Here is a 24,466-nt window from a genome sequence, read left to right as displayed (position 1 = left end):
ACGTTATAAACAAACATAACTTTTTTCTCAATTAACACAGTGAACAACCCTGGATTTATGTGGTCATGTATGGGGTCCATGATTGTCTAATGTCTGTTAATGGTCAATATTGTTTAATTTAATATGTATCCTGGCTCCCTCAATAAGCTTTAAACAGCTTCCATGGGAGACCTGATTTACACAGTTATATCACTCTCCTTTAGTTTATATGATAACCATTGTATGTCAATATATAATCTAAACTAAACTAAACTAAAGCTGATGCCAATTTATTGTCAGTCTCTCCAACAGAGGTGGAGAACATGAGACTGAAAACAATAGCAAATGTGTAAATACCTGCGTACTATTCAGCAAAAAATAAAAATATGATCATTGCATTTTGTCTGTATGTGTACAAACTTCTTCACAGCTCGTGTTTCTGTCTCGATGTTTGCTGTATGTTATTGTGAAACCCCATCTAGGGAGTGTATGCTGCAAAGAAAAGTGTGCAGTTGTGTTTGCCTATTCTGTGAGTTTAACCCTGCCCTGCTTTCATCTGGCTCACCTCCAAATGATAGAGGAGGAGAAGTAAAGAGGAAGCATTCACTATATTTAGACTCTGATTTTGCAGAAATGCTCAAAGCTGTCTTTGGCTAAAACTGGTGTATTTTTAACACTTTTGATTCTAAAATTGTATTTGTTAGATAATCATAAGTCACTGTTTTTCTTATTTTTAGACCGTTTTGATCACCACTGTCCATGGGTTGGCAACTGTGTGGGCAAGAGAAACTACAGATACTTCTACCTGTTCACCCTGTCCCTCTCCCTGCTTACCATCTACATCTTCACCTTTGACATTGTGCATGCGGTCATGCGTGAGTATCCCGGTGCTTCTAACACGTTTAACTAGAAAAATGTGGCAAAACAGGAGGACGACCTGCCTCATAAGCTTAAAAACCTAGAGTCAGCTCAGTATGTAAATTTATGCACATGTGCTGAAACTGTGACCAGGGTTCACCGACATCCTGATATGATTCTTTTTCATCCACACCCACTGACTTCCTGGTTTTACTGGACACAGATGGTAGGAAGGCAGAGAGGATAATTAGCTTTTGGGCTTGTTAATGTATTGCTTGCTATTATTGAAATCAGAGAGAATAATCTCTTGTTAATCTGTTTTTAAATGTATGTTTCCCTGTTTACAGGTTCAGTGGACAAAGGCTTTTTGAACACTTTGAAGGAAACCCCTGGAACATATCCTTTTAAGTTTTAATGTACTGCATCATGTGCTTTGACTAAATAGAGGAGTAAACATGTTTCCATTGATCTATTATTATATCAGTGCCCATTATGAGATGCAAACTCATCAAAAGGTTAACGTAGGATTAAATTATCACTTCTTTCTAATTTAACATTTTACTGTGCTGATAAATCTGTTCTTGACCTTATATATATGGGTGAGATTTTTTTAAATTGTGATTAAATCAGCTGGAATTTGTTCACATGTTGAAACTTTTCTAGCTAGTCAGTGTTTTTTTCTTTTTTCTTTTTTTTTGGCTTTTAGAAAGAAACAAAGGCATGACAGGGAATTTGAAAGGAATTGATTAAATGTAATGTTTGTCTGCTCTAATATAAGCTGCAATCAATAACAGACCAACTAGTTGACTACTAATTAATCTAACAGAGTGTGTAGTGTTCTTGCTGTCCTGCTCACTCTTTTAATTGGATCTTTAGGAAGGCTAGCTGCCAACAAACATCACACCTTAGTTTCAGGCAAAGCACCGAAACCAGGTTATGATAAAGCAAAATAAGAAAATAATTTCAAATTTTTTCCTTATTGAACTACAGTACTGCAGTAATATGAATGATAACAGCTCAACAAGCTTAAAACTGATCTTCATATGTTCTTTCATATTTATGTTTTTCTTTTTATAATTTTTTTAGTGCCTAGGTTAAAAGTGAAGGTGTTGTTACTTGGAATTAAAACAACGTTTCTTAAAGGCTTAAAGGGTTTCTTTTTGCTGTGGTTGTCTGCATTTCCACTGCCATTTACAGGCAGTGCTAGCATACAGAGGCTGCCCTTCCTCTGCTCTGTCATGATGCAGGTCTGTCAGAGCACCTGGGCTGAATGACTGCACACCAGCATGAAGCCACAACAACAGAAATAAAATGCTGGGAGTGATTGAAAAATCAGACATGTTTGGATCTGTAAGGCTCATCTGAAAAAAATATCTGGATTCTTAAAAGTTCTACCAATTTTCCCAGATTTGTCCTCCCTGCTTTGTTTCGTGTCTGCGTTAGAAACACAGGTAGTCAGGGAAGCTGACCACCCAAAGCTTTCTAGTATTTATGTCAAACCAAATGTCTAAAATATTAATTTTTTACTATCTTTGTCTGAAATCAAGGAACTGCTCAACCAAATTATTTAATAAAATTTTTAAAATTTATTTCAAAACAAGATTTTATTCAAGCTTGCCATTTTATTCTTTCTTAAAAAGTTAAAAGTTCATATCTCTCTACCTTCACTCCTCTTTGTTCTTCCACTGACATGCTCAAGTTTTAATCGTGTTACGTAATATCCTGCTGTTTTTCCATCACGAACTGTCCATGAATCAGGCTGAAAAACATCTGTTGCTGTTTTCTTAACTGGAGCTTACTGTGCTGGAGGTGCTGGTGTGTTTCTTCACCCTGTGGTCAGTGGTGGGACTGACTGGCTTCCACACCTACCTGATCTCTCTCAACCAGACCACTAACGAGGATGTAAGTGCTCCAGAGCATGTTGTCACTTGTTTTGTGTGTTTACTGCGAAGTAGGTCATTTTTGTAGAAAGTAGACTGAATATGTTTAAATGCACCTCAGACTTTGCAGCTCGTTTTCAGGTAGAATGCAAAGGCACTTTGTGTTCACTGATCCTTTAGTCAGGCACAACACAGATCTAACAACAACCTGTAAGGGGATTTTCTATTGGCTGGATGACTGTTTCCAAAGCTGATACTCAGATCACTCAAACATGAACAATAATTCACTGCCTGTAAAGACAGAAGGACCTTTGTATTTCTGTGTTATGTCTACACAGTGTCCTTGAGTTAGATGTGTGACAAATTCTTTTGAGTGCTCATGTACATCCTGCTGGACATGATGAGCTCTGACTCGTGCCACATGCAAATCTGGTTGCTCCTGCTCCAAACTAGAGCATGAAAATTATGTTCCCCAATTTCTTAATTTGCTTTGTACATACATATCTTTGTACATCAAGTTGGAAGCAGTGAAATGCTTCTTGGTTGTATTCACAGTGACTTTATTTAGTTTTCTTTAACCATACAATTGAGTGTAAGTGTTAGATGAACTGGGTCACCAAAATTACACCAGATTAAACCCAAGAAGTGAATAAAAACTCTGTTTTGATAAAATCATACAGACTTAGTGTAAACATCAGATGGAAGGAAACACAATCACACTGATAAATGATGAGAATAGAAGTGTTAAACTAATTATATACACAGATTATTTTAATCCTCACGTATTTAATTTTAGATGAAGACTTAAAATGTGTTCAAGCTCAAGGCTGCTGTTACATTTATCAGGAAGTAGATATTCAAATAACGAAGATAAAGTTTTGAGTATATGTCTGTAAATATCGTAATCAGACAGACTGGTTTCATGCGGCTGGAAAGACAAATATTCATCTTTGAGGTGTTAACTGCAATTTCTCAGAGCGGAGAGTTGTTACCTTGACAACTGCACCGCCTCGCTCAGCACTGAAGGACAGAGGGCTGGTAAAATGCAGCTTGTTAAACAAGGTTGTAATACTGCAAACCAAAGGGAAAGCAAACATAAAAAACAAGAGGTTGACTCGGGCTGGAATAGCTGCAGCTATAGACAACATACCGCCTTTTTAAATAAGAATTGCCTTGTGTTTTGTGTGCTCTCTTGTTTGTTTAAAACCTTATTTCGCTCGAGTTTTTTCTGCTCAGAATCTGAGCCATATGAGAAATTTTCTGGTAAATCTGCTCAGAGCTAAAACAAGCAGTTGGACTCCTCTGCGCTCAGCAGCAGGTTGATGTTATCTAATCATCTCAAAATATGTATGAATAGCTGCTATTCTGATAATAAGTGTTGACAGATTTCAAAAGCAAAACAGATCCACTGGTTTCTGCCTCTCAATGTGTCGGCTACATTTAGAAGATGTCTCTGAGGCCAAAAGCAGAAAAAAGGAAAATGAAGTGATTGCTTTCAGCTGTACCGGGCCATTATTTAGTAACCACACACAGAAACAGACACTCTGATCTAGGCTGATTTGAAGCAGATGATGAGCGACGCAGGTGGATGAATCCATGGAGGGGTGATGTGTCTGTGTATTTACATGTATGTATACATCACTTAAGGTTTTTGGTATCCAGATCAGACTGCAGAAGGTCTGATGAGAAGCAGCAGCGATGATGATGATGGTGGTGGTTGGAACTTCTAGATGCCTGAAAGCAAAAAAAAAAATATGTACTGATACCTTGTTGTAATGATTAATTCATAATTCCCCTTTTTCTTATTAGTGGGATGGCTGGCCTATTTTTTTCTCTCATTTAATCAGTAATGAAGCTTTGCAGCTTGTGCCTACAGTGTAACGTTGCTCCAGGTGTTGAAACAATGGCTGTCAGCCCGGCAATTTCAATGTCTGTGATCGGCCTAATAATAGATGCATCAATACCAGCAGGAGCTGGGAACAGAGCCAGAACTACTGCTGTGGCAGAAAGGAAACAGAGGGGGTAATACACAGAGGAGAAAGGATGAACAAAGGGAAGGCACCTTGAGTGTTATAGCTGCTCTGGTCTCCCATAGATGGCACATGCTCAGTCATCTGTGTCTCACACACTCAGCCCTGTAGATGCACAGCGGCATGCAGCACTAAGGCGCCTTGTGCAGGCTGGTGACCCACATATACAAAGCTTTTTCCTGTCTGCAGGAGAGTCAGTCAGTTCACAGCTGGGAAAAATGTTGGAGTCATAATACTGACTGCAGATGGACTTTAACTCTCAGTCAGCCTGCTGGGTGTTTACATGTAAACAGACATTTTACCTAACTTACATGTTTAATTTAACCCCTGATTTCTGTATTATTAGTATTACTGCAACTTTTCTTAAAGTTATTTGACTTAAATCCTGCTTAATTTCCTTGATCACAGTGACACAGTTGTTCTTTACAAGCTCTGTGACTTTACTGGCTTTGCGTTTTTTTAACCAATACAGAAAGACTGGTACAGAAAGAAGCATTTTTTTTTACAGGGGAATCCTTTGAATTCAACCTTTTATACCCTGTTGGCACACAGAGTTTTTATTAAACCAGGAATCATTAAATCCTGACAAGATGCGTTTTAGTAGGTCAAACCCACGCCAGTGGGAGTAACATCTAAAAATGGTAGTAGCTATGAATAAGGTATAAGCATGAGGAGAATCTTTATGAGAGTGAACTGAGTAACTTTGTAGGTTGTGTTTGGGATGTTAGTTGCTGCTCCATTGATGGGCGCTGTGATCTTTTGTTTGCCCAGATAAAAGGATCCTGGTCAGGAAAGAACAGAGTCCAGAACCCTTACAGCCACAAGAACATCATTAAAAACTGCTGTGAGGTTCTGTGTGGGCCCACACACCCGAGGTAAGTTCTGCTGCTGTGCTGCAGTTTCAAACAGGGCTGGTTATTGTCTGTCTTAGCTTTTTATGTTAGTGAGTCCTGTGTCAGTGTCGGTCACTCTGATCCTTGTTTTGGTGAGTAACGCCTTTACTGACTGATTACCTTGTGTCTGCTTCTAGCGTTTTGGACAGAAGAGGACTGATGCAGGAGGATTCACATGTTTCTGCAACCAGTGCAGCTCCCTCCTCCTTCAACAACCCAGTGCCACAAACCACAGTGAGCTCATGCACACAACTCACACTGCAGTTCCTCATTTAGACAAGTTCTTCCTAATGTTAGTGGTTATCTTTAACCTTTATTCAACCAGTAAAACTTCATTTGTCTGCATACCATACCGTATGTTATTCATGTAAACATTTTGAGGAAACATGCATGTAGACAATGTCATCATTATCCAGCATAGACACGAAGGTGCTACAAGCTACTTTTTGGTCCTGAATTAATTTAATGAAAGACATGATGTGCAAGACACAATACTGAACACAGAGCAGACAATAAACTTTAAGAGAGAAAAAGGCTGAGCTGTGAAGTTATTACTGAGTGGAATAATATTTGAATAAACTATGATTAAATATTTGTTATTGGGATAAACAACATTTACCAACTTAACTTTTACTTCAAGACCTTGAGAAAATACAGTATATTGTCCATCACATTGATCAGTTTCATAAAGAAACCTTTCAGTAATTTTTTTTTTACCGGTTTTAAAAAATGTGATCAACAAAACAAAACAACAGAAACTTGTATATGTGCTGACTGTTATTTTAAGGTAAAACGTGCTTTTAAATCACAGGTGAGGCAGTTTTTGAGTCTTAAACTCCCAATAAACATTGATCATGAAAACATGATGCTCAGAGAGGAATGCTGAAATTAGAAGTCAGGTCCCTGATAAGATCCCGTCAAATATTTTGTAGTCCCCTGTGCTACTCGGTTAAAAATACTTGTCTTAAAAAAATGGAGGGACAGCATTCAATCTTTTGATTGGGCTTTGACACAACTGCTTCATCCAGAAACAATTACGTGTACAACAATTAAGTGTACATGTTGCATGACCAGTTTAGTAGCTGGATAGCTGTGTTGTAAGTGAGGTTAACATAGAAAGCAGCTTTTAGAATCAGCCTGAATTTTGCTTTTTTTGCTTTTTTTTTATTATTGTTATACATTGCAATTTGATCTCAAGTGGGCTGGACAGGTAAATAATAACATAACCTATAAATGATAAAAAAAAAATCTATATTTTCTAAGTAAAAATATTTGTAAGAAAAACAAAAAAATGAACAACCTGATATTTATTGTAGATTTTCCAATATTTTATGTTTGCATTATATATATATATATATATATATATATATATATATATATATATATATATATATATATATATATATATGTAATTTATATGACTTCTCATGTTCTTATTTATATTTATTTTATATATATATTTTATTTACTTTATTTATTTACAAATCGTTTTTACATATTATACAGCTTACAAATCACTATACATCTACAAAATCAGAAAACATTTAATCACCGTTATCTGCAACTGAAAAATGCAGTATTTTACTTATGATCAGAGTAATTTTTAAAGAGCTACAAGTTATTTTAAACATACCTGTACTTTTCCACTTCTGTCTAGTAATCCTGATCACTGAACTGACTCGCCTCACAATACAAACTGAAGTGAGATATACCAAGAATGATATAAAAGATATAACAATGTATCCCCCTGCCTTGTAAATGTTTTATATTTAAACTTAAATTTGAAAGTATAGTTAATTTAATAAAAAAATGCAGTTAATGTCTTCTGCCATTTTCACATTTACCAAATTCATCCCATGGCACAGATTGGACATTCTGGGCTGTGTTTGGTATCCCTATTCTATGGTCTGTAAACAGCTGAGCTCAAATTATACATCCTTCACATGTTTTGTTTGTATGAATTATCCCATACATCTCAGTTTGTCATCAGTGACTCTTGTTATGTTATTTCTGCAGAAAACCACAGCTCCACTCATCCCCAATGAGCACACACCTGACGATGCCAAGCCGAGCATTGCTGCTTTAGCAGAGGAGAGCCCCTCCCCCAAAGAGAAGAGCTCCTCTTCTAAAGTGGAGCATCCTTCGGCTCAAACGCTGCCACCCCTCGCTTCACCCGAGACTGATGCAGAGACATCCATTGCCAAGGACAATACCCATTAGCTGCATGAGGTGGGCGGCTCAGAACTTCTTCTCCAGCATCCTGCCTGATCATGAACTGAAACATTATTAATCAATGTCTGAATACTATGCGGGTGACTCACTCATTTTCTGACTCTTACACTTGATTCCCCAAGAGAAGTGGAGCCTCTGCTGCAGCTCCTCCTCCCTCCTCTTCCTAGTAGTTGCTGCAGAGCTGTTGGATTGACACTTCACTCCTGGAGGAGGAGTGATTAAATGAAAAGTCAGCAGCTTCTTGCCTCCTGAACACTGCATGGAAAAGACACGATGAGGAGAAGGTGGAAAAAACTAAAAATAAAAAACAAAGAAACAAAAAAAAATATATAATAATAATGGGCTTGCTCTGATTGTCAGTCATTCTTTATTTAAAATTGTATCAAGACATTGATGTGGATGTTCAAATATACTCCTCTGGCAGAGACAGAAGGTATGACTTCTGGATGTGTGTAAAACTCATACAGTCATCTATGTTGTGCATATATTACATGTCCTATGCAAACCGCAAGAAGGCTAGACAAGGTTGGTCTTTATGAAGAGTGTGGATGAAGTTTTAACTTTTGCGAGTACATACTATGATGTCCAGGCAGGAAGAGAATCCTTTGCTGAAAAATCCTTCAGGCTCCTTCCAGGCAACGTCTACCTTATTTTCTGATATCGCTGTATTCACTACTGTTGCCACTTATGTACATTTTTTTAAATAATTTTAAGTGATCATATTCAGACCAACAGCTGTCTTTACGTTTGTATAATCAAAGATGTAAAACCAGGTTGGCACTTTTAAACTGAGGAAACTTACACACAGATAAAATCCATTTGATGTTGAACCTCTAAACCCTAGTATGTGTGAGAGACTAAAGGCCTGATGAGCGTAGACACTCATACTGACAGTGCCTTATTGAAAAAGTTGCACCACCTGCAGCAACTGAAGTCAACCAAACGAGAAGCCCCTTGATAGTGTTAAAATGCAGATGAAATGATGAGGTGAGGTGAGTCATAAGATTAAAGAAGTGGTTTGATGTTATGGTAAAGATGTATACATCTTTCTTGCTTATGATGAGCAGTCTGATGAGCAGATCAATACTACTTACCTGCCTCTGCATTTAATCTGAAAGTACAGCCAGTAGCTGCCTAGCTTAGCTTATCTTACCAAGGAAAAAAAACTTTCTAGTGTTAAATAGAAAATTAATCCTATGAATCCTTAAATGAAGGAGTGGTTAGACCTTCTTGAAACAACTTTATTAACTATTTTCTAGAAGTGTGGATTGATACCACTCTTATGTGTCGGTGAAGGTACAACCTGCAGTTCCTTAGGTTAGCCTAGCTTCGCCTATCATCAGAAAAAAACATTTTGATATTATTAATCATTGTTAGAGTTCAAATATATGAGTAGTTTGGCTTTCTGAATAAGAGGTTTATTCACTTCCTTGCTGAGTTGAATGAATGTGATAATACCACTTCCCAGTTTGCCCATGAAATCATAGTACAAGGAGCAGCTGCTTAGCTTAGCATAACCGTTAAAAACAAGGGGAAACAGCTAGCATAAGCAACATTAACATTATTATTTGAACTTTCAAAAGGTCAAACTGGTTAATTAATTAGCTTTAGAGGTGCTGGCAGATATGTTTTCTAAATTTTGAACCCAGCAAGCTTCTCTCCTCTTGGTTTTCAGCCCACTTTTGCTAAGCTAGGCTAATGAGCCGCTACATATCATGATCATTCATTTACTAAAGTGGTATTGATCTCTTCATTGAACTCTCAGTAAGAAAAGAAGTAGTAATAAATATACGTCCTGAAGTGTCCAATTGTGTACTTGAACAGGAAAGAGAAGCAGAAAACACATTTGTAATATTATACAACAAATTTGTGATCCTCCCATCTTTATAGACTGAATTAAGTTCCACAAATAATTAAAAAAAATTATCTTTGAGATAATCATTCTTTGGCTAAAGTGGTCATTATAGCCTCTGGGGATCAGACGTTGCTGTGTCACAAGAATAAACTGAAAAGGAGTTTGAGAAGCAAATAACTAAGCAAAGCCATTATTTAAACTAAATTACATATTGTTTCTAGCAGGTTTACTTGTACTGGAACTTAGAAAGCTGATGACTGAAGATGGTAGAGTGGGCAGTCAGGGTTAGTTTTTTAGCATCTCCTTCTGTAAGTCATAGAAGAGCTGATTTTCCTCAGAGTCCTGCTGTCTTCTGCCTCTAAATTAAACTCTTCCTGTATTGTCACTTGCGTTTTTGCTGTGACAAGTTGCTCCCGCAATGCGGCCATGTTTGAGGCAGCTTTCACTTTTGTTCATAATGGCAGAAAAGAAAGGATGTTCAGTCCTCTCTTTTTATAAAGCTTTTTAATGTTTTGGAGATTGTTAAAGGGAGGAGTGTCTTCACAGAAAGGGATATTAAAAAAAGTCCAGCTAATTCTTAGTATTTAGATGATGTTAGCTGATAGCGAGAGTTTAAGTGCTAGTGATTGTGTTGTATGCAAGACAGAGTTTTGTGAATCTTATTCATGTAGTATTGTATCAGGCAAATCTACCCAATTTCAGTTATTAAATGAGTCAAAGCAGACACTGTTGCTCCTTAACTTCCTTAAAGTATATTTTTAGCTACAGTAGATAAAGTAGATTTCAGTACACTGGAATTGTGTTTTTCTGTAACAGTTTACTGCCCAAAACCAATATCAGAAACTTTCTGACTATGAAAAATAAAAAATAAATAAGGCCACATTTTACAGATTTCTCTCTACTATTGGTTCATCTTTTGATTATTTGTTTGATCAGAAAAAAAGTTGTTTAGAAAGCTGAATAATAGTGATTTGCAGTCCACCCCCACCACAACCCCTGCATATTCAGTTTACCTATATAAGTCTAGCAAATGTTTACTTTGACAAACTGCATCCCTAACTTATTGCCAGTCATTATTTTGTGAAATAATTAGTCATCATATTAATCTGACACATCTCTGCTGGATGATGTAAAATGTGTGGCAGTATTACTTTGTGTAATTTGTTTGAAAAAAACTTTCCAAAAATTGTTAAATTTCCAGTAAGACGTAGTAAAACCAAGATCAGTTTTAGAGCTAAACTTCTTTTCTTTGTAGAAGGTGTTTGAAATGGTGCATTAGATCATTGTTGTCGCTGAGAAACAAGAATGTGTGTTGCTGATATTCGATAGGAGGGATGTTTGTGTTTTTAAAGCACATTTTAAAGGGACACCTAAACTTCTTAAGTTTTTGCCAACCAAGCTGAACTCTAGTATTTATGATTCCTGTGTTAAAACCATGATCAGATTTGAGTTCTCTGATGAATCAATGACATTGCATTATGTATACAAAGTAATATGATGGAACGCTTATTTATGTTCACTTTGTTTAGTATCAGCACTGTGATTATATGTATCATTCATTTTACTTCACTTCTTTTTACATGATCAGTGTGTCTGATAAATAAACAACATGTCTTATTATAAAGCGTCTTTTTAAAGATACATAAAATGTTTGTGTCCAGGTATTATTACAAATTGCATGAGGACAAATATGTTGGCTTTTAAAGAAGATGGAAGAATTATTACAGTCACAATTCCCGTCTGATGCTTTTTGGTTGATAAAAATTTTACTTCTTGTGGATTTTTCAATGTAATAATGCTTTGTAATACACAATTTCCTTCCAGTCTGAAATATCTCATCACATGTTGGTTAAAACCTTTGTAAACTCTACATGGAGCTGCAGGCATAGCTGTAGATTTTAATTTCAATGCAAGAAAAGTAAATTACAAAAAAAAAAAAAAAAAAAAAGCATCCTTGCCTTTCCCTTGGTATTTTTGTGGAAGACATATATGTAGCCCTGAAGATGCAGGCCTGTGGTTCATCTTTACAGGTCAAGCTACAGCCTTTATTTCTCAATATCTACACCCTAACTCCTATCTACAGGAATAAAAACTCACCCCATACACAGCAGCTGTAATCGGTACATCTAGTATCTAACACGCTTGCAGTCTCATGGAGAGCATAATCTTAACCAACAGTCCTCTGCTTGTTCTGGGTGTCGTTTTTGTCTACATTTGAATTTGGATGCTATGTTGTGGTGGAGATATCTCAGTTGCCAAAGCTGGTTATAATAACTCAACCATCCCCACAGCTAGACAACAAGCTCCAATTGCTGACAAGACGGGAAAATAAAACCACAATAAGAAAAGGCTGAACAATCCAGAACAGGATTATTTTTATTTAACTTGTATTTACAGCACCTACTAATGATAAGTGGCAGGCATCAGTGTAATACGACTGTAAGACAAACGTGAAAATATTTTACATTCTTTTGTTCAACATAAAGATATACTGAGGAAAAAAAAACTTTTTCAAAGGGCTTACAATCACACATTTCACATGACACTTTAAAGAAAACAAAATATATTTATGACAATACAACAACTTACTCCAGAGGAATGATGCTGGTTTGTAAAAAGTTGTGCTGCTTGTTCAATAGTGAAAGCAAACTGTTGAAACTTGGCATAAGACATGTGTCTTTTAAGCTGTCAGCTGTCCCACACATCTTAATGACATTAAACAGTGTCCTTGAAAACCAAGGAGGAAGAAGTTTGAATATTCTCCATCGCCTCTTATGGTGCTTCGTCCACTATCAGTGCCTGCAGCTGCTCCTGTACAGCCTCCAGCTGCTCTGATTGTGTCTCTTCTGGCTTTTGCTCCTGTTTCTCACTTTCCTTGTTCGTCTCGTCCTCCGTCTTCAGTTCTTCTCGTCCATTCTCCAGGTTATCTGAACTTTCAAAGCAGCCCGAGTCTCTCGGCTCCTTGGGGTCTTCTCCAGATTTATCTTTCTCCTCTTCCTCCTCTTCTGCCTCTTCTTCAGCTGCATGAGATGAAAGCAGTTAGATTTTGACACAGAGCATTTAGGAGAAAAAAAAAATCTGTTTTACACTATCTTATATTATTTATTTTTGGCTGTCCACACTAGGGGACAGCTATGATATAATCTTATGATGAAATGTGCTCTGTGGATGAGAGTTTGTTTTCTGATCGGCAGCTGTAGAGTAGCAGAAGTTGGAAATGTTCTGGGTGTTTTTATCATCACTGAGTAAACTTACAGTCTCTGAGGAGCTCCATGGCATTCAGGATCTTGAAACGTTGCTCTGTGTCTGTGATGTTCAGCTCATTTAGATGAGACTCCTTTAGTCCTGCAAAGTCCTCCAGGCTCTGGAAACCATGCATGGACAGCAGTGGACTCAGCTCCTGAAACACGAGAGGTCATGTGTCATCAGTTTGAGATTAGTTTCTGGACGACAGTGATCACTGTGGTAAGCACTCAGTCCTGTTTCTCTCACCATCAGGCCTATGCTGTCCAAGACTTCCTCCAAGGTTTTTGGCTTGGATTTGTTTTGGTGGTTCTTGCTATTGCAGCGTCTCCTCCTGTTTGGGGGACTCTCATCGGGGAGGAGGTTGACGTAGATGAACTTGAAGGAGCCCACCTTGTTGTTGAGTTTGCCTGTCCAGGTGCCCACAGGGGGCTTGTCAATGATGTGGATGACGTCTCCTTTCTGTAAAACAGAAGAACATGAATATGAGGGTGAGGACATTATTGACAGTAAGATAGAAGATGAAGGAAACAGAACAAAAAGCCGTCATCGTCAGTTGAAACAATCTCAGTGCTGAACAATGAATCCATACAGGTCCTCTAAATAATCATTACTTGTATAGCAGCTTTGAAAATGTGGATTTATTGACATTTTAATCGTCTTTTATGAAATTTTCTTTTTGCAAATCAATTTATAATTTGAGGTCAGTAGTGGTTCTGCCCTTAAAGGTGATAATCAGTGGAAGCTGTCTTGTTTCACACAGTTAACAAGCTCCCTGGAGCACAACACAAAGAGACAGCAGACAAGGCCGAGGGCCAAGTCCCAGCCAGCGAGGAAGGCTCCTCCAGAGACTCACTTGCAGTTTGAGCGACTCTACATCGTAGGGGCTGGGAGTGAAGTCAGTGTGGACCAAAGCACGGCCACAGAACGGCCCGCTGTAAGAAACACCATTGTCCTCAAGCCTCATGCTGTCCCTCTGGCAGTACCCGCTGTCCAAGCTCTGTCTGTCGCTGCCTGAAGAGGATGCATAAGAGAAAGGGTCAGATCCAACCTGAGACACCAAACACACACTGCAGGTTTACCACAGTGAATACCTCTAATTGAGCTTTAACCCGATTTTCATGCTGCACGCTCTTAATAGGTTGATTTAGTCACCTCTGTGTTGCCTTTGTTTTGGGGCTTCATTTCCAACCATGCTTTGTTGGTTTTAAGTGGACCAAGTCAACTAGCTTGAGCTTCATTTTGTGGCTTTTTACTTTTTTTTATGACAAGACTTTGTTAAATTGTGCTCATAATTATCCTATTTAACAAAGACAGACTTAAATTCATTAACAGATATAGGAGTAAAAACTTACTCAAAAGTTCACTTTTAATGAAATTGTTACCTAAAAATTCTGGATATATGAGGACCTTTTGTTGTTACGGGATAATTAAATGTACAAACACAGCAAACAGCTCAGCTTCCTTCATTTCAGCTCCTTAAACATTTTAAAAGTTAAAAGTAAAATTTTGTTGTTGCTTTGTAGTTATTTCACTACACCTCAAACTGCAAGTTTTGCCATCTGTCAGCAGGGGTTAATAAATAACATCATGGAAACATAAGTCTTGGATTGATTTAGTCTCAGGATAGCGTGGTGTTTCTGTCCAACATGCACAAATTAAATGACGTTTCTGTCTATTGTCACAAAAAAAGATGTTGAAATTCATAGGCCCACATCTGAGAGAACATTATTCTGACATACATTCTGGGTTTGGTTTACAGATACAGACTTACTGCCAGAGAGCTGGCGGCTGATGGGGCTGGGGGTGGTGTCCTCTGAACCTGTGGAACACACAGATGTCCTCTGTCCTGCACACAGATCTGGAAGAAAGTCAGAGGAGACAGGGGACAGCTCCTCACCACTCTCCCCCTGGAGACAAAGAGAACAAACACTTTTAGTTAATGATAATTCTGTCAGAGTGAAACTGAGGGTCATTTAATGATCAATTAAATTAATAGTTGTAATCAAACAAATCAAATATTTGACACATCTAATACTTCCTTTAGTATATTGTAGTAAAACTTTAGAGTGCCACCACATATGCGTCTCAATAAACACATTTGCCCATAAGCTGCCCAACAGCTGAGTAAATGCACTGTCAGTCACTAAAAAAATCTAATTGAAGTTTGTTTTGAGGCTGCAATACAAAGTTTGTCCACTAGGTGGAGACATATTTAAAGTTTTATGTAGTCAGAAAAGAAATTGTCAGAAGTCTTCATGTCTATTTGTAACAGTAATGCTAATTTAAGTTTATAAATGTATTAACAATTACAGTTTAAAAATATTTGTGTGCTATGCTGTGGTAAAGAATGTAAAACTTTGTTACCCCCTCCTCAGCAAGCGCCTTCTGGACCATTTTGGATGTTTTGCGGGTCATTGTACGGGAGATGACGTTGCGCCATTTCTTCCCCAGTTTGCTGCCACTTTTTACCACTTCTTCTGCTGCCACACCATCTGCCTCCTGACACGAGAGAAAAAACAACCAGCTTTCTCATAAATTTGTTCGAACACCGAACACTTGGGAAAACAAGAAAGTGAGACTTAAATGTATTTCTTTTTTTAAATCAAACATGTCTTTTGTTAATGTAACATTAACAGAAATAGTTGTAAAAAAATACACTGTCAAGTCACAAAAGTGTTCACTTTTCACAAACTAAAGCACAAACTTAAGCATGGGCTTTGTGGTTATGCGGTTTACATACACAGATAGTATACAAACAAAGTCACACGCCCACACCTGCACTCTAATGTGGCCGGGTGCTTGAAAGTACAAATACCAAACTCCATCTGCAGCCCCACTGTGAGCTGATCTACAGTTTGACTTTTAGTTTTTCTTGATTAAGCTCAGTAGTGAAGAAAAGCAGATGTTTATCTGCAGAGAAACGACAACTAGCTGCTATAAACAAAAATGGAGTAAAAATTGAATTCTCATATTTTACAAAGTAATCTATGAAATTAAAATGGATAAACTTGAATCTAAAATGTAAATATTCTCCTGGGGAAGCCTGTCAGACTCCTGGTTCAATACAGAGGCTCTCTGCTTGACTAGCTCTCACCATAGGACATCCTGTCTGCATGCTGCTGTCATTTGCTCTCTGTGCTCTCGTTCTTATTTCCTTTCTTTTTCTGTGCTTCTACACTTGCTTGTCCTCCAACTTCCACATAGTTTGCGGAAAGTTTCTGCGAAGTGATTAATATGCTCTGTGAATTCTGAAATATTAACACGTGTATCTGTGTGGCTAATCAGGAAGCATGAGCAGGGTGCTTCTCTAAGAGCCACAACTATTCAGAGTTTGTGTTTGGCCCCTTTCTGGATGCAACATCATTTCAGAGGCTGGATGAAATGTTTGCTGCTTGATGAATGAGGAACATGTTGATAAAATATCAGTAGTACTCATCATTTAAGAACTTTAGAGACAAAGACAACATAAAGCATCTACTTCCACTTCTCCAAACTATTATGTTTGGAGAATTATGTTTTGTGTTTGATTTCTATGACTGAGAGGATGAACTTACATTCTCCTCTAAAGTGAACTCCTTCTCTGACACAACAGGAGAGGTGGGTTTGGGCTTCATGAAATCCTTGAAGCTGCTGGACCTCTGCAAGGTGAGCTGCAAACACACAAACTGGGTGAGAAAAAGCCTAGCAAAGCAGTGTGAACAAAAAGGTATCACTTGAACAACTTTAGAAACACATCAGTCGGTTGCTTGGTGGTTTTTGGTGCAACACTGATAATGCTGTTCTCATGGTTATGCACACATAATATGCTCCTATCTCTTAAGATGTTTGAACATGATGGATCTGCAGGAGAATTTCTCAGAACAGACAACTGATCATGTTTCTCTTCACATATTCAGTGAAGGTCCTCGAGCGTTTGCGTGCTGTGACTCATACAGCGGCTGAAATGTTCGTGTAAATGCAGCAGCTAAGCAGGAAGCACAAAGGAGATGTTGTGTGCTGAATTATGAGAGTCCTCTAAATAAACAGCTTGTACTCATAAGACTGACTTTTAAACTTATAAGACACATGGAAACAGATGAAACAACACAAATGCAACTTTCACGCTTAACTCGGTACCAGAATTAGGAGGAATGGATGGATGTATATGAAAAATAACATGGAAATAACCAATTGGGAGATTCGTTTTTGTTTTAGTAAATTTTAGATTATTTTTGTAATCACTAAGAAAAGAAGAAATACTCATCCTTATGCTTCCAGAACATTAAATATCTTAACATGTGTGACAGTCTAAAACTCCATAAACAAGATTAAAAACTCAAAAACTTGATGTATTTTTTTTTTATCAGCTATTGATTTAATAAACTTATTTTTAGCTCTGGTAGAGGTCTACACGTTAAGATTACATTCTGCTTTTAACCACAAGAGCTGCATTTTTCACTTCTTTGCATATTTTTCACCATGTACAGTTTCATCTCGCTGTTATGGAAATTATGTCTAATTTTCCATTTAACCACGTCACTCTGCAAAACTCATATCGCACTCATCCTTTTTTGTTGAAACCACAGGAAAAGGGCAAAGCTTAAGCAACTGCTTGCAGGCAATCATTCTCCGTGCCTGTGGCTGATGGTTTGCATTAAACCTGAAAAATTAAACCACCAGTGCATGCAGATGAACAAGTGACCTATACCATGACACGTTTTGTAGCTAAAGGTCAAAATCAATTCAGCAAAAATCATTGTTCTAAATAATGCTGATAATCTCCAGCCTCGATTTCTGTGTCTGAGACTTAAATGTTAGGAGGTGTTTGCAGACAGCAAAGGGCACCGAGATGTGTAATGACAAAGCGAGAATTAGACCACAAGAGTGGAGACCTAGATGTAAAATATTGGCACTAGTGTTGAGTGTAGGAGGTGTGCTCGTGTGATGGCAGCTGGAGAGAAAAGCAGCAAAAGCCACAGAGCCTGATGTGACTCAAAGTGCATCAGCAGCAATGAATCACCCGGCCAAATAGAGGAACTTACAAAGCACAAGTTGCAGCAGGATTAGTTAGACAACTTTAAAATGTTCTGTCTTAGATAAAAATGTTTTCTTTAAGTTTTTTTTTGTGTGAATGTGTTTGTGCGTGTTCCTGTGTGTGGGTTTGTTTAGCTTCACCGCAGAGCTCTGCGCTAACTTGAGCTGACATCCTGTGTTGAAAATAGATGCACAGAAAGACAGACGAGTGTCTTTCAAAAGCTTTTAATGACAATTTTTAACCTGAACTCAAATAAAAACTTAGTTTGAGCACATTAGCTGCTTCTTCTCTCCACCTTCAAAAACAAGAGTAAGAACCAAAAAAAAAAAAAAAACATACCTTCTTCTTCTGCACCTGTTCTTTCTCTGAGGCATTGGAAGGCCTTCGCCTCAGCATCCTTGCTGATCCTGTGATCTCTGAGAAAGTTACACCGTTTTTAAATCAGTGAGGATATCTGTCGCCCGGCTGTCACAGCAAGTATCAGATGAAGAGAATGGAGAGGGCTGAGCTGCACTCCTCTGCAGCCGAATGAAGTGCACAAGCCAGGAAGTCACATGACTGTGCTGAAACCTTGTTTCTGTTGGCCAGGACCACAGACAGGCTACTGTGTTTCTTATAGTATATTATTACGTAGAACTGAAACAGTTCATTAAGACGTCACTACAGCCCAGTTTTGACTTTTACTACAAACAAAGTTTTTATTGTGAGTCGTGCTAAACACCTTTTCAGTTTCCATTTGTTTAATATGTTTAGTTATCTAAACAATCTTTGAAGGATTATCATGTTGCCTTAACAGCAGTGTGGCATCTGTAATGGAAGAAGGTAAAGCAAACACTGAGTGGTCATCCAGCTCTGAGAGTTTGTGATATACAGATAAAATGACAGGTTTAGTTTTTTCAGCAGTAATCATAGTGAGCACATATGAAGTGTGGAAGTGAAATATAACCGAAGATGACATATTTAGAAACTCAGTAACAGCTTTGCAGCTGCAGCCTGCCACAGCTACAGTGAATGACAAAAATCTAAAAATGATGCTTACAGAAGATGTCTCAACGCAAAGTGATATATTGGACAATTAGCCACACACAAGCTGATGCTGTACCAACATCCATGAAACTCCATCTAGAAAAAAACAACTCACAGAAATGTGTGTGCGTGCTTTTGAATGTGCACTCAGCCCGCAGGAAAACATTACAAACCTACGAGCAGTAAGTGCAGAGAGGGAAGTACAAGGCACACAAGTTTAGCTAGTTATTTTGGTGGGGTAAAAACCACATGATAAAGAGGATGCCCTATTTTAGCTTCCTGTCACTCAGCTAAAGGTTGGCATGAAACAGATCTGACTGCAGATCTTAGGGACAAAACAAAAGCAAAAAGCAACATCTGAGTGAGGAACAAACCTGAAAAGATATCAGACAAAGAACACTACAAGTTTTAACTCGATTCAATAGGTTTTCTTGTTATATGTGATATATAACAAGCCATTCAACATGGCTGAAAATCAGCATTTAAAGAAATGTTACAGAAGTTTAAAAGACCAGTAGAAATTGACAGAAATCCTCAACTTGCAAATTAAGGAAGACATTCTAAAGAATTTCAAATAAAGTGAAATTCATCAGCCTCCACAAACATTTACGTACAGGGGCTAAAAAGAAAAGAAAGGTACCGTAAAACTAATTTTCAGTTATAGTTTTATTTGAGTTTAGTCTCTAGGTTGAGTTGTCTTTGCTCATAAAATGTTGTTATACTTCATAAGGTGTTTGTGTATTCGTACATTATGATTAAAAATAAAACAGACAATTAATTGCAGTTATTTATTGGGCAAATAATTGTTTTCATCATTGTATAATAACGAGAGTCCTACATATGCTCAACAAATTGCATCTAATTATGTCTTTATATTCATAATAATTTCCACTTCCATCATGTACAATGTCATAATATTAATTAAAATAACTAGGCAAATAAAACTTGTTTAGCATTTCTGAACCTGAAAGACAAAAATAAACTTTTTAATAAAATAAGCATTGACTTGTTTGGGTTTTTCTCTGTTTGTTTTCATATTAGTTTAGGATTATAGCTGATAGATGCTAACTCCACCTCTTTAACATAAACATGCACCTATCTAGAGTCAGAAAACCCCAGCTTGATTTCTAGTTATTATCACCAGCATATTTTACTTCCTAATTAATTTAATTCCAGTTGATAATCAGCATTAAATCTAAGTTGACATTTATTAGAAACAAAATCTCATGAAAATTGTTGCATAAGTGGATTTTGGACACCAGTGGCCTGTACTATGAAATAGCTGACTGTCTATAAGTAATCTTGTTTAGCTAACCTTATCAATATAGAGCTTGCTAAGGTGAATCTAATATTCCTTTGTTGAACTTTGTGTGGGTTCAGGGCAATTAATATTCATTCTGTATTTCAGCCTCTGTAAGTTCCTCCAAATATTATCTAACAGAGGTCAACCACTGTGGGCTTTGAGCAAGGTCTTTAACCCTTTCACAACTGTTTGCCTATTTATTATAGACTTTGATGTATGATATTGTTATTATAACCCACACTTTGTGTGTCTCACACGTGGTGTGACAATGCCAAATCAAGCTTGCAGGTTTATTCTGAAGTACATGATGCAAGTCACTGATGAGTCATTGCAAACTAACCTGCATCTGGATCCTAATCCTCACTTTCTGTAACAGCATTAAGTTAATTCTGATTGCATCTCCAAAAAATTTATTAATATGGGCAATAAAACTGAGAAGTACATGATCAGTCAGGTTTTACCTTGAACATTTTGATACCAACCACATTTTTACTTCTAGTAAATATTATCTTTTTTTTTTGTTTGTTTTGCAATTTTTCCAAAGCTTTCTGAGCTTTCTTGTGATTTCAGAGGCAAAATATTGGATTTCCTGCAATCATGTTTGAAGACACATCTATCATCTTGACTTTGCAGGTATTGGAGACTCAGGCTGATCAGAGTAATCACAATTGATTTCATTGCAGATGAAAGGCCAAACAAAGTCAAACAACAGAAAAATAAACCTGTAAGAAATTAAGGCTGTCCTGATGTAGAAACATCTTCATGTACACTCTTTTCCAACTGACCCTTGATAATGTTCCACTGAAATATGTTGATGAATGCTGTTAAATAATATAAAATATAAAATAAAGTCTTACATCTTCTCACAATTAAAAGGTTTCAGCATTTTATCTGACATATTTTGGAGATGTCAAAACTTGTAAATGTTTGAAAATAATACACTTTCACAGGGCCAACAAGACCTGAAAGAGGAAAGAGGTTAATGTAACTAACATGACAAGAACCTTTCTAACAAAACTGTTATCTTGTGAGGAAACCCCCACAGAGAAGTTACTTTGCACTTCTGCATGGAGATGAGAAACATCACATATGGTTGTGAAGTGGAGAAATTACGACTTCGGAAGCTATGTTGTCCAAACATCACTGTTTGGGGTGATGGAGTGGTTTAGCAGAAGCTGCTGTCATACCATTATCTAACTGAAGATAATTGCTGGGAAACCAAGAGTAAACAATGAACGATGGAGAATCTGCTCCATATTACTAAGTTTTTTTAGTCAGACTGACCAGAAGGTTTTTACTGAACTCAAACAGAGTCCTTATGTCTAATAGTTACAAAACCCAAAAGCAATCCTTGACAAGGGAAGGGGCTGAATGCATATGATCACAGTGAAAGGGCAGGACCAGTCAGAGCCCAAAAATTCCTGTAACAGAGATTGTTACCATTCTGACAAGACCCAAACTTTATCAACTGCTGCACCTGTTACGTATGAATGAGTGAATAAAGATGGTGGAAGAAGATCCTCTGTCTTTTGCTGCATCTCTCTTTCTCGGAGTCAAGTCATTAATTGAACTTATGCTTTATAATATATTTTCAACTACAGCTGCATGTGGATTAGCAATACAATAAAAAAAGTAGAAGAGCTCTTTGCTCACAGTAAACAATGATCTCATACTTAGAGTTCCTCTTTTCTTCAGGTTACCATGAAAACCACAGAGCACGCCTTTTCTGAGAGCTGTATGATTCTTCCTTATATATTTAGTAATCCATGTGGTTGAACAGAGCATGCGCATATGGAGTGTGCACATTTGCACCTTCAAGATGCACAAACAGAATAACTGCCAGCAACCAGCCCCATGCAGACCAGAGCTGCTTGAAACTGCTAAAAGATGAGAGCAGTTATCTGACACAACAGGCTGAGTTTGAGCAAACTGATGCAGTCAGTCATGGTAGATGCAGAGAGCTGATTAATTCATGTCATGATCACTAAAATGTTTGTACTTGGGTTTTTCAACACCTAAATGGAAAAGTGTTCAACCTTTTTTTAAAGTGCACTTTCTTTAATTACCAAAACCTAGGGTGGAGTTGCTCAGCATGAGGATGATGTATCTTGATCAGGAGATGTGGAAAAATTGGCTTTCAGGCAAAAAACGTCTCTGGACGCTGACTTGAATAATAAAAAGAAGTTTATTACAAAAGTTCAGACATCAAAACAGGTCCCAAAACCAGAACGAAGACCTAAAGACCTGATGTGTCGTTCTGTCTTATATAGGGTTTAAACAAAGAAAATTCCTCAGTCCTGTGTCCTCCAATCATAGAGTTTGCCTATAGGATGCTCATTTGCATAGAATGCATGTTCGTGTGTCAATTCAGTCTGTAGGACAGAGAACCTTATATGGTAAAAACTTGAGTGTGTACCATACAAATGCTATGCTTAGATACCTCAAGGATTAGAGATTTTTGTAAAGACTTAAAAAAAAAAAAAACAAATAAAAAACTACACTGCTAAAAAGTTTTTTTAAAAATAATTGTTTAATGATTTTGAGAGTAGGTTTCCCCATAACTACACATCTTGTTCAGAATGAGCTGGAAATATTCTACTTCTAATATCTGTTTGATTTTAAAAGCACTTTAATGTGCACTCTTTTATCAATCAAAACATTTTTCAAAAACATGTTTGATTTGTTGAGGAGCTCACTAAAAAAATAACCTAATGTAACAGATTTCAACCTTGCTAAAATGACTAATATCAGTTTCACAGTGGCATTATTGTACACAGAATTTTCCAAGTCTTGAATTTTAGACTACAACAATGTTTTATTTTATTTTTTTAGCCGGGCAGTTTTAGGCAATACAGTACTGTGAACCTGACTGCTGTGGTCAGTCAGCTTTGCATTTGGCTTTTTCAGTTGACTGTTTTTGTTCTCTACATTCAGACTAAATTTACTAAAGTCAACATTCACAGATTTTTTTAAATTCAGTTGCAGCTTGACGTTTGTTCATTAAAATACTACTACTACTAATAAATATAACCTCCTCCAGCTATTCATTTTGTTGGACTTTGAAAAGGAATAATTATTGTTCCAATAATGCTGTTTTTAGACTAAAGATCACATGCTCCCTGAACAGAGCATCAGATCTTCCGTCCACTGATCCATTTTCTTGCTACTTATCTGAGGTCGGGGAGCAACTGCCTGAACGCAGACGGACCCCCAGTCACATTTGCCAGCTCGTCGGGGGTGATCAGCTATTTAAAAACATACGCACAGAGTCTATTTTTGACGTAGCACGCGTCCAAAACTCAGCAGTTCAGGGGTAGACAGGAAATCAGACACCGGGTCAGTGTAAAAGCTTCCGGTAGTTTCAAAATAAAAGCCCGCATCCAGATTTGCTCTACTGAACCATGCAAACATTACATCATTAATCGGTCAGCGCGTCTCAGTTTTTCCCCATCATGGATAACGATACGTTTATTCATGGAAGTGGAGAATTACAAGATCTCCTTTTGATTTTGTGATCACGTGGATCCAGCTAGGCGGACTGCACTCGCGGGCGCTTCGCACCTTGCACACTCCCATGTAAGTCTACTCCAGGTACACATGTAGCAAGTAAGAATGAGAAGCGAATGAATAATGGATAGTGTAAAGCGCTTTGGTGCCTTGAAAAGCGCTATGTACAGTAAATCTAACACATTATTATTACTATATATTTTAGCTGAAGGCACATAAGCGACAGTGTGATGGTGCAACAGTTGCAGCTCTCTCACAGCTCCATCACTAACAGTGTAAGATTTACTCATCAGGCTATGAAACGACTATTTTCTTCCAAAATAATAAAAAAATAATAGGTGGAAAAAAACAGAAAATAGCCACTCCCACGTCATCAAGAATTCAACTTAATGTTTTAGTAAACTAACTTCCATATAAAAATATTTTAACGCTGTGCCAGCACGCAAATATTTTATATGTAATTCATATGAAATGCCACATGTTTGTTTATGTCTCTGTTTACAATGATAATATATATTTTAGTGTCATAATAGTTCATTTCATTTAAACAAAAAACTAATTCAAATCTGGTTTTACATTAGTTGTCAAATTATATCTATCTATATTTCTCTTTCGTTGTTTTGTTCTTTCATTGAAAGCCTGA

At 37.3% G+C, this 24,466-nt stretch overlaps 2 protein-coding genes across 2 annotated transcripts in view; one reads left to right on the top strand and one right to left on the bottom strand.

Annotated features, from left to right (window-relative positions):
• Nucleotides 1-11,675, top strand: part of zdhhc9 (zinc finger DHHC-type palmitoyltransferase 9) — a 30,660-nt gene extending 18,985 nt beyond the window's left edge. The window contains exons 4-9 of the mRNA XM_041990095.1: nucleotides 717-854; nucleotides 1,185-1,233; nucleotides 2,637-2,739; nucleotides 5,519-5,622; nucleotides 5,778-5,874; nucleotides 7,657-11,675. Coding sequence (XP_041846029.1) covers nucleotides 717-854; nucleotides 1,185-1,233; nucleotides 2,637-2,739; nucleotides 5,519-5,622; nucleotides 5,778-5,874; nucleotides 7,657-7,860 — 695 coding nt within the window. The 3' untranslated portion in view covers nucleotides 7,861-11,675. The remainder of the gene's footprint in view (nucleotides 1-716; nucleotides 855-1,184; nucleotides 1,234-2,636; nucleotides 2,740-5,518; nucleotides 5,623-5,777; nucleotides 5,875-7,656) is intronic.
• Nucleotides 11,676-12,085: 410 nt separating this feature from the next.
• On the bottom strand, nucleotides 12,086-18,518 carry sash3 (SAM and SH3 domain containing 3). The gene is made up of 8 exons (XM_041990094.1): nucleotides 18,327-18,518; nucleotides 16,528-16,623; nucleotides 15,338-15,472; nucleotides 14,745-14,880; nucleotides 13,827-13,984; nucleotides 13,220-13,432; nucleotides 12,983-13,127; nucleotides 12,086-12,747 (listed from the first exon to the last, which is right to left on the bottom strand). Exons 1-8 carry the CDS (start codon nucleotides 18,381-18,383, stop codon nucleotides 12,500-12,502), a joined length of 1,188 nt encoding a protein of 395 aa, XP_041846028.1. The 5' UTR covers nucleotides 18,384-18,518; the 3' UTR covers nucleotides 12,086-12,499.
• Between the last annotated feature and the right edge of the window lie 5,948 nt (nucleotides 18,519-24,466).

The sequence above is a fragment of the Melanotaenia boesemani genome, chromosome 7 (genome assembly GCF_017639745.1).
Source record: "Melanotaenia boesemani isolate fMelBoe1 chromosome 7, fMelBoe1.pri, whole genome shotgun sequence".
Classification (NCBI taxonomy): domain Eukaryota; kingdom Metazoa; phylum Chordata; class Actinopteri; order Atheriniformes; family Melanotaeniidae; genus Melanotaenia; species Melanotaenia boesemani.
The sequence above is the reverse complement of the archived record's forward strand: the minus strand, read 5'-3'. Positions and strand labels throughout refer to the sequence as shown.

Coding starts and splice junctions, on each gene's coding strand:
- sash3 (XM_041990094.1), bottom strand. CDS start 18,383: ATGCTGAGGCGAAGGCCTTCCAATGCCTCAGAGAAAGAACAGGTGCAG. Junction 14,881..15,337: donor AGGCGCTTGCTGAGGAGGGG/GTAACAAAGTTT, acceptor CTTTGTCTCCAG/GGGGAGAGTGGTGAGGAGCT. Junction 13,985..14,744: donor CAGCCGCCAGCTCTCTGGCA/GTAAGTCTGTAT, acceptor CATCCTCTTCAG/GCAGCGACAGACAGAGCTTG.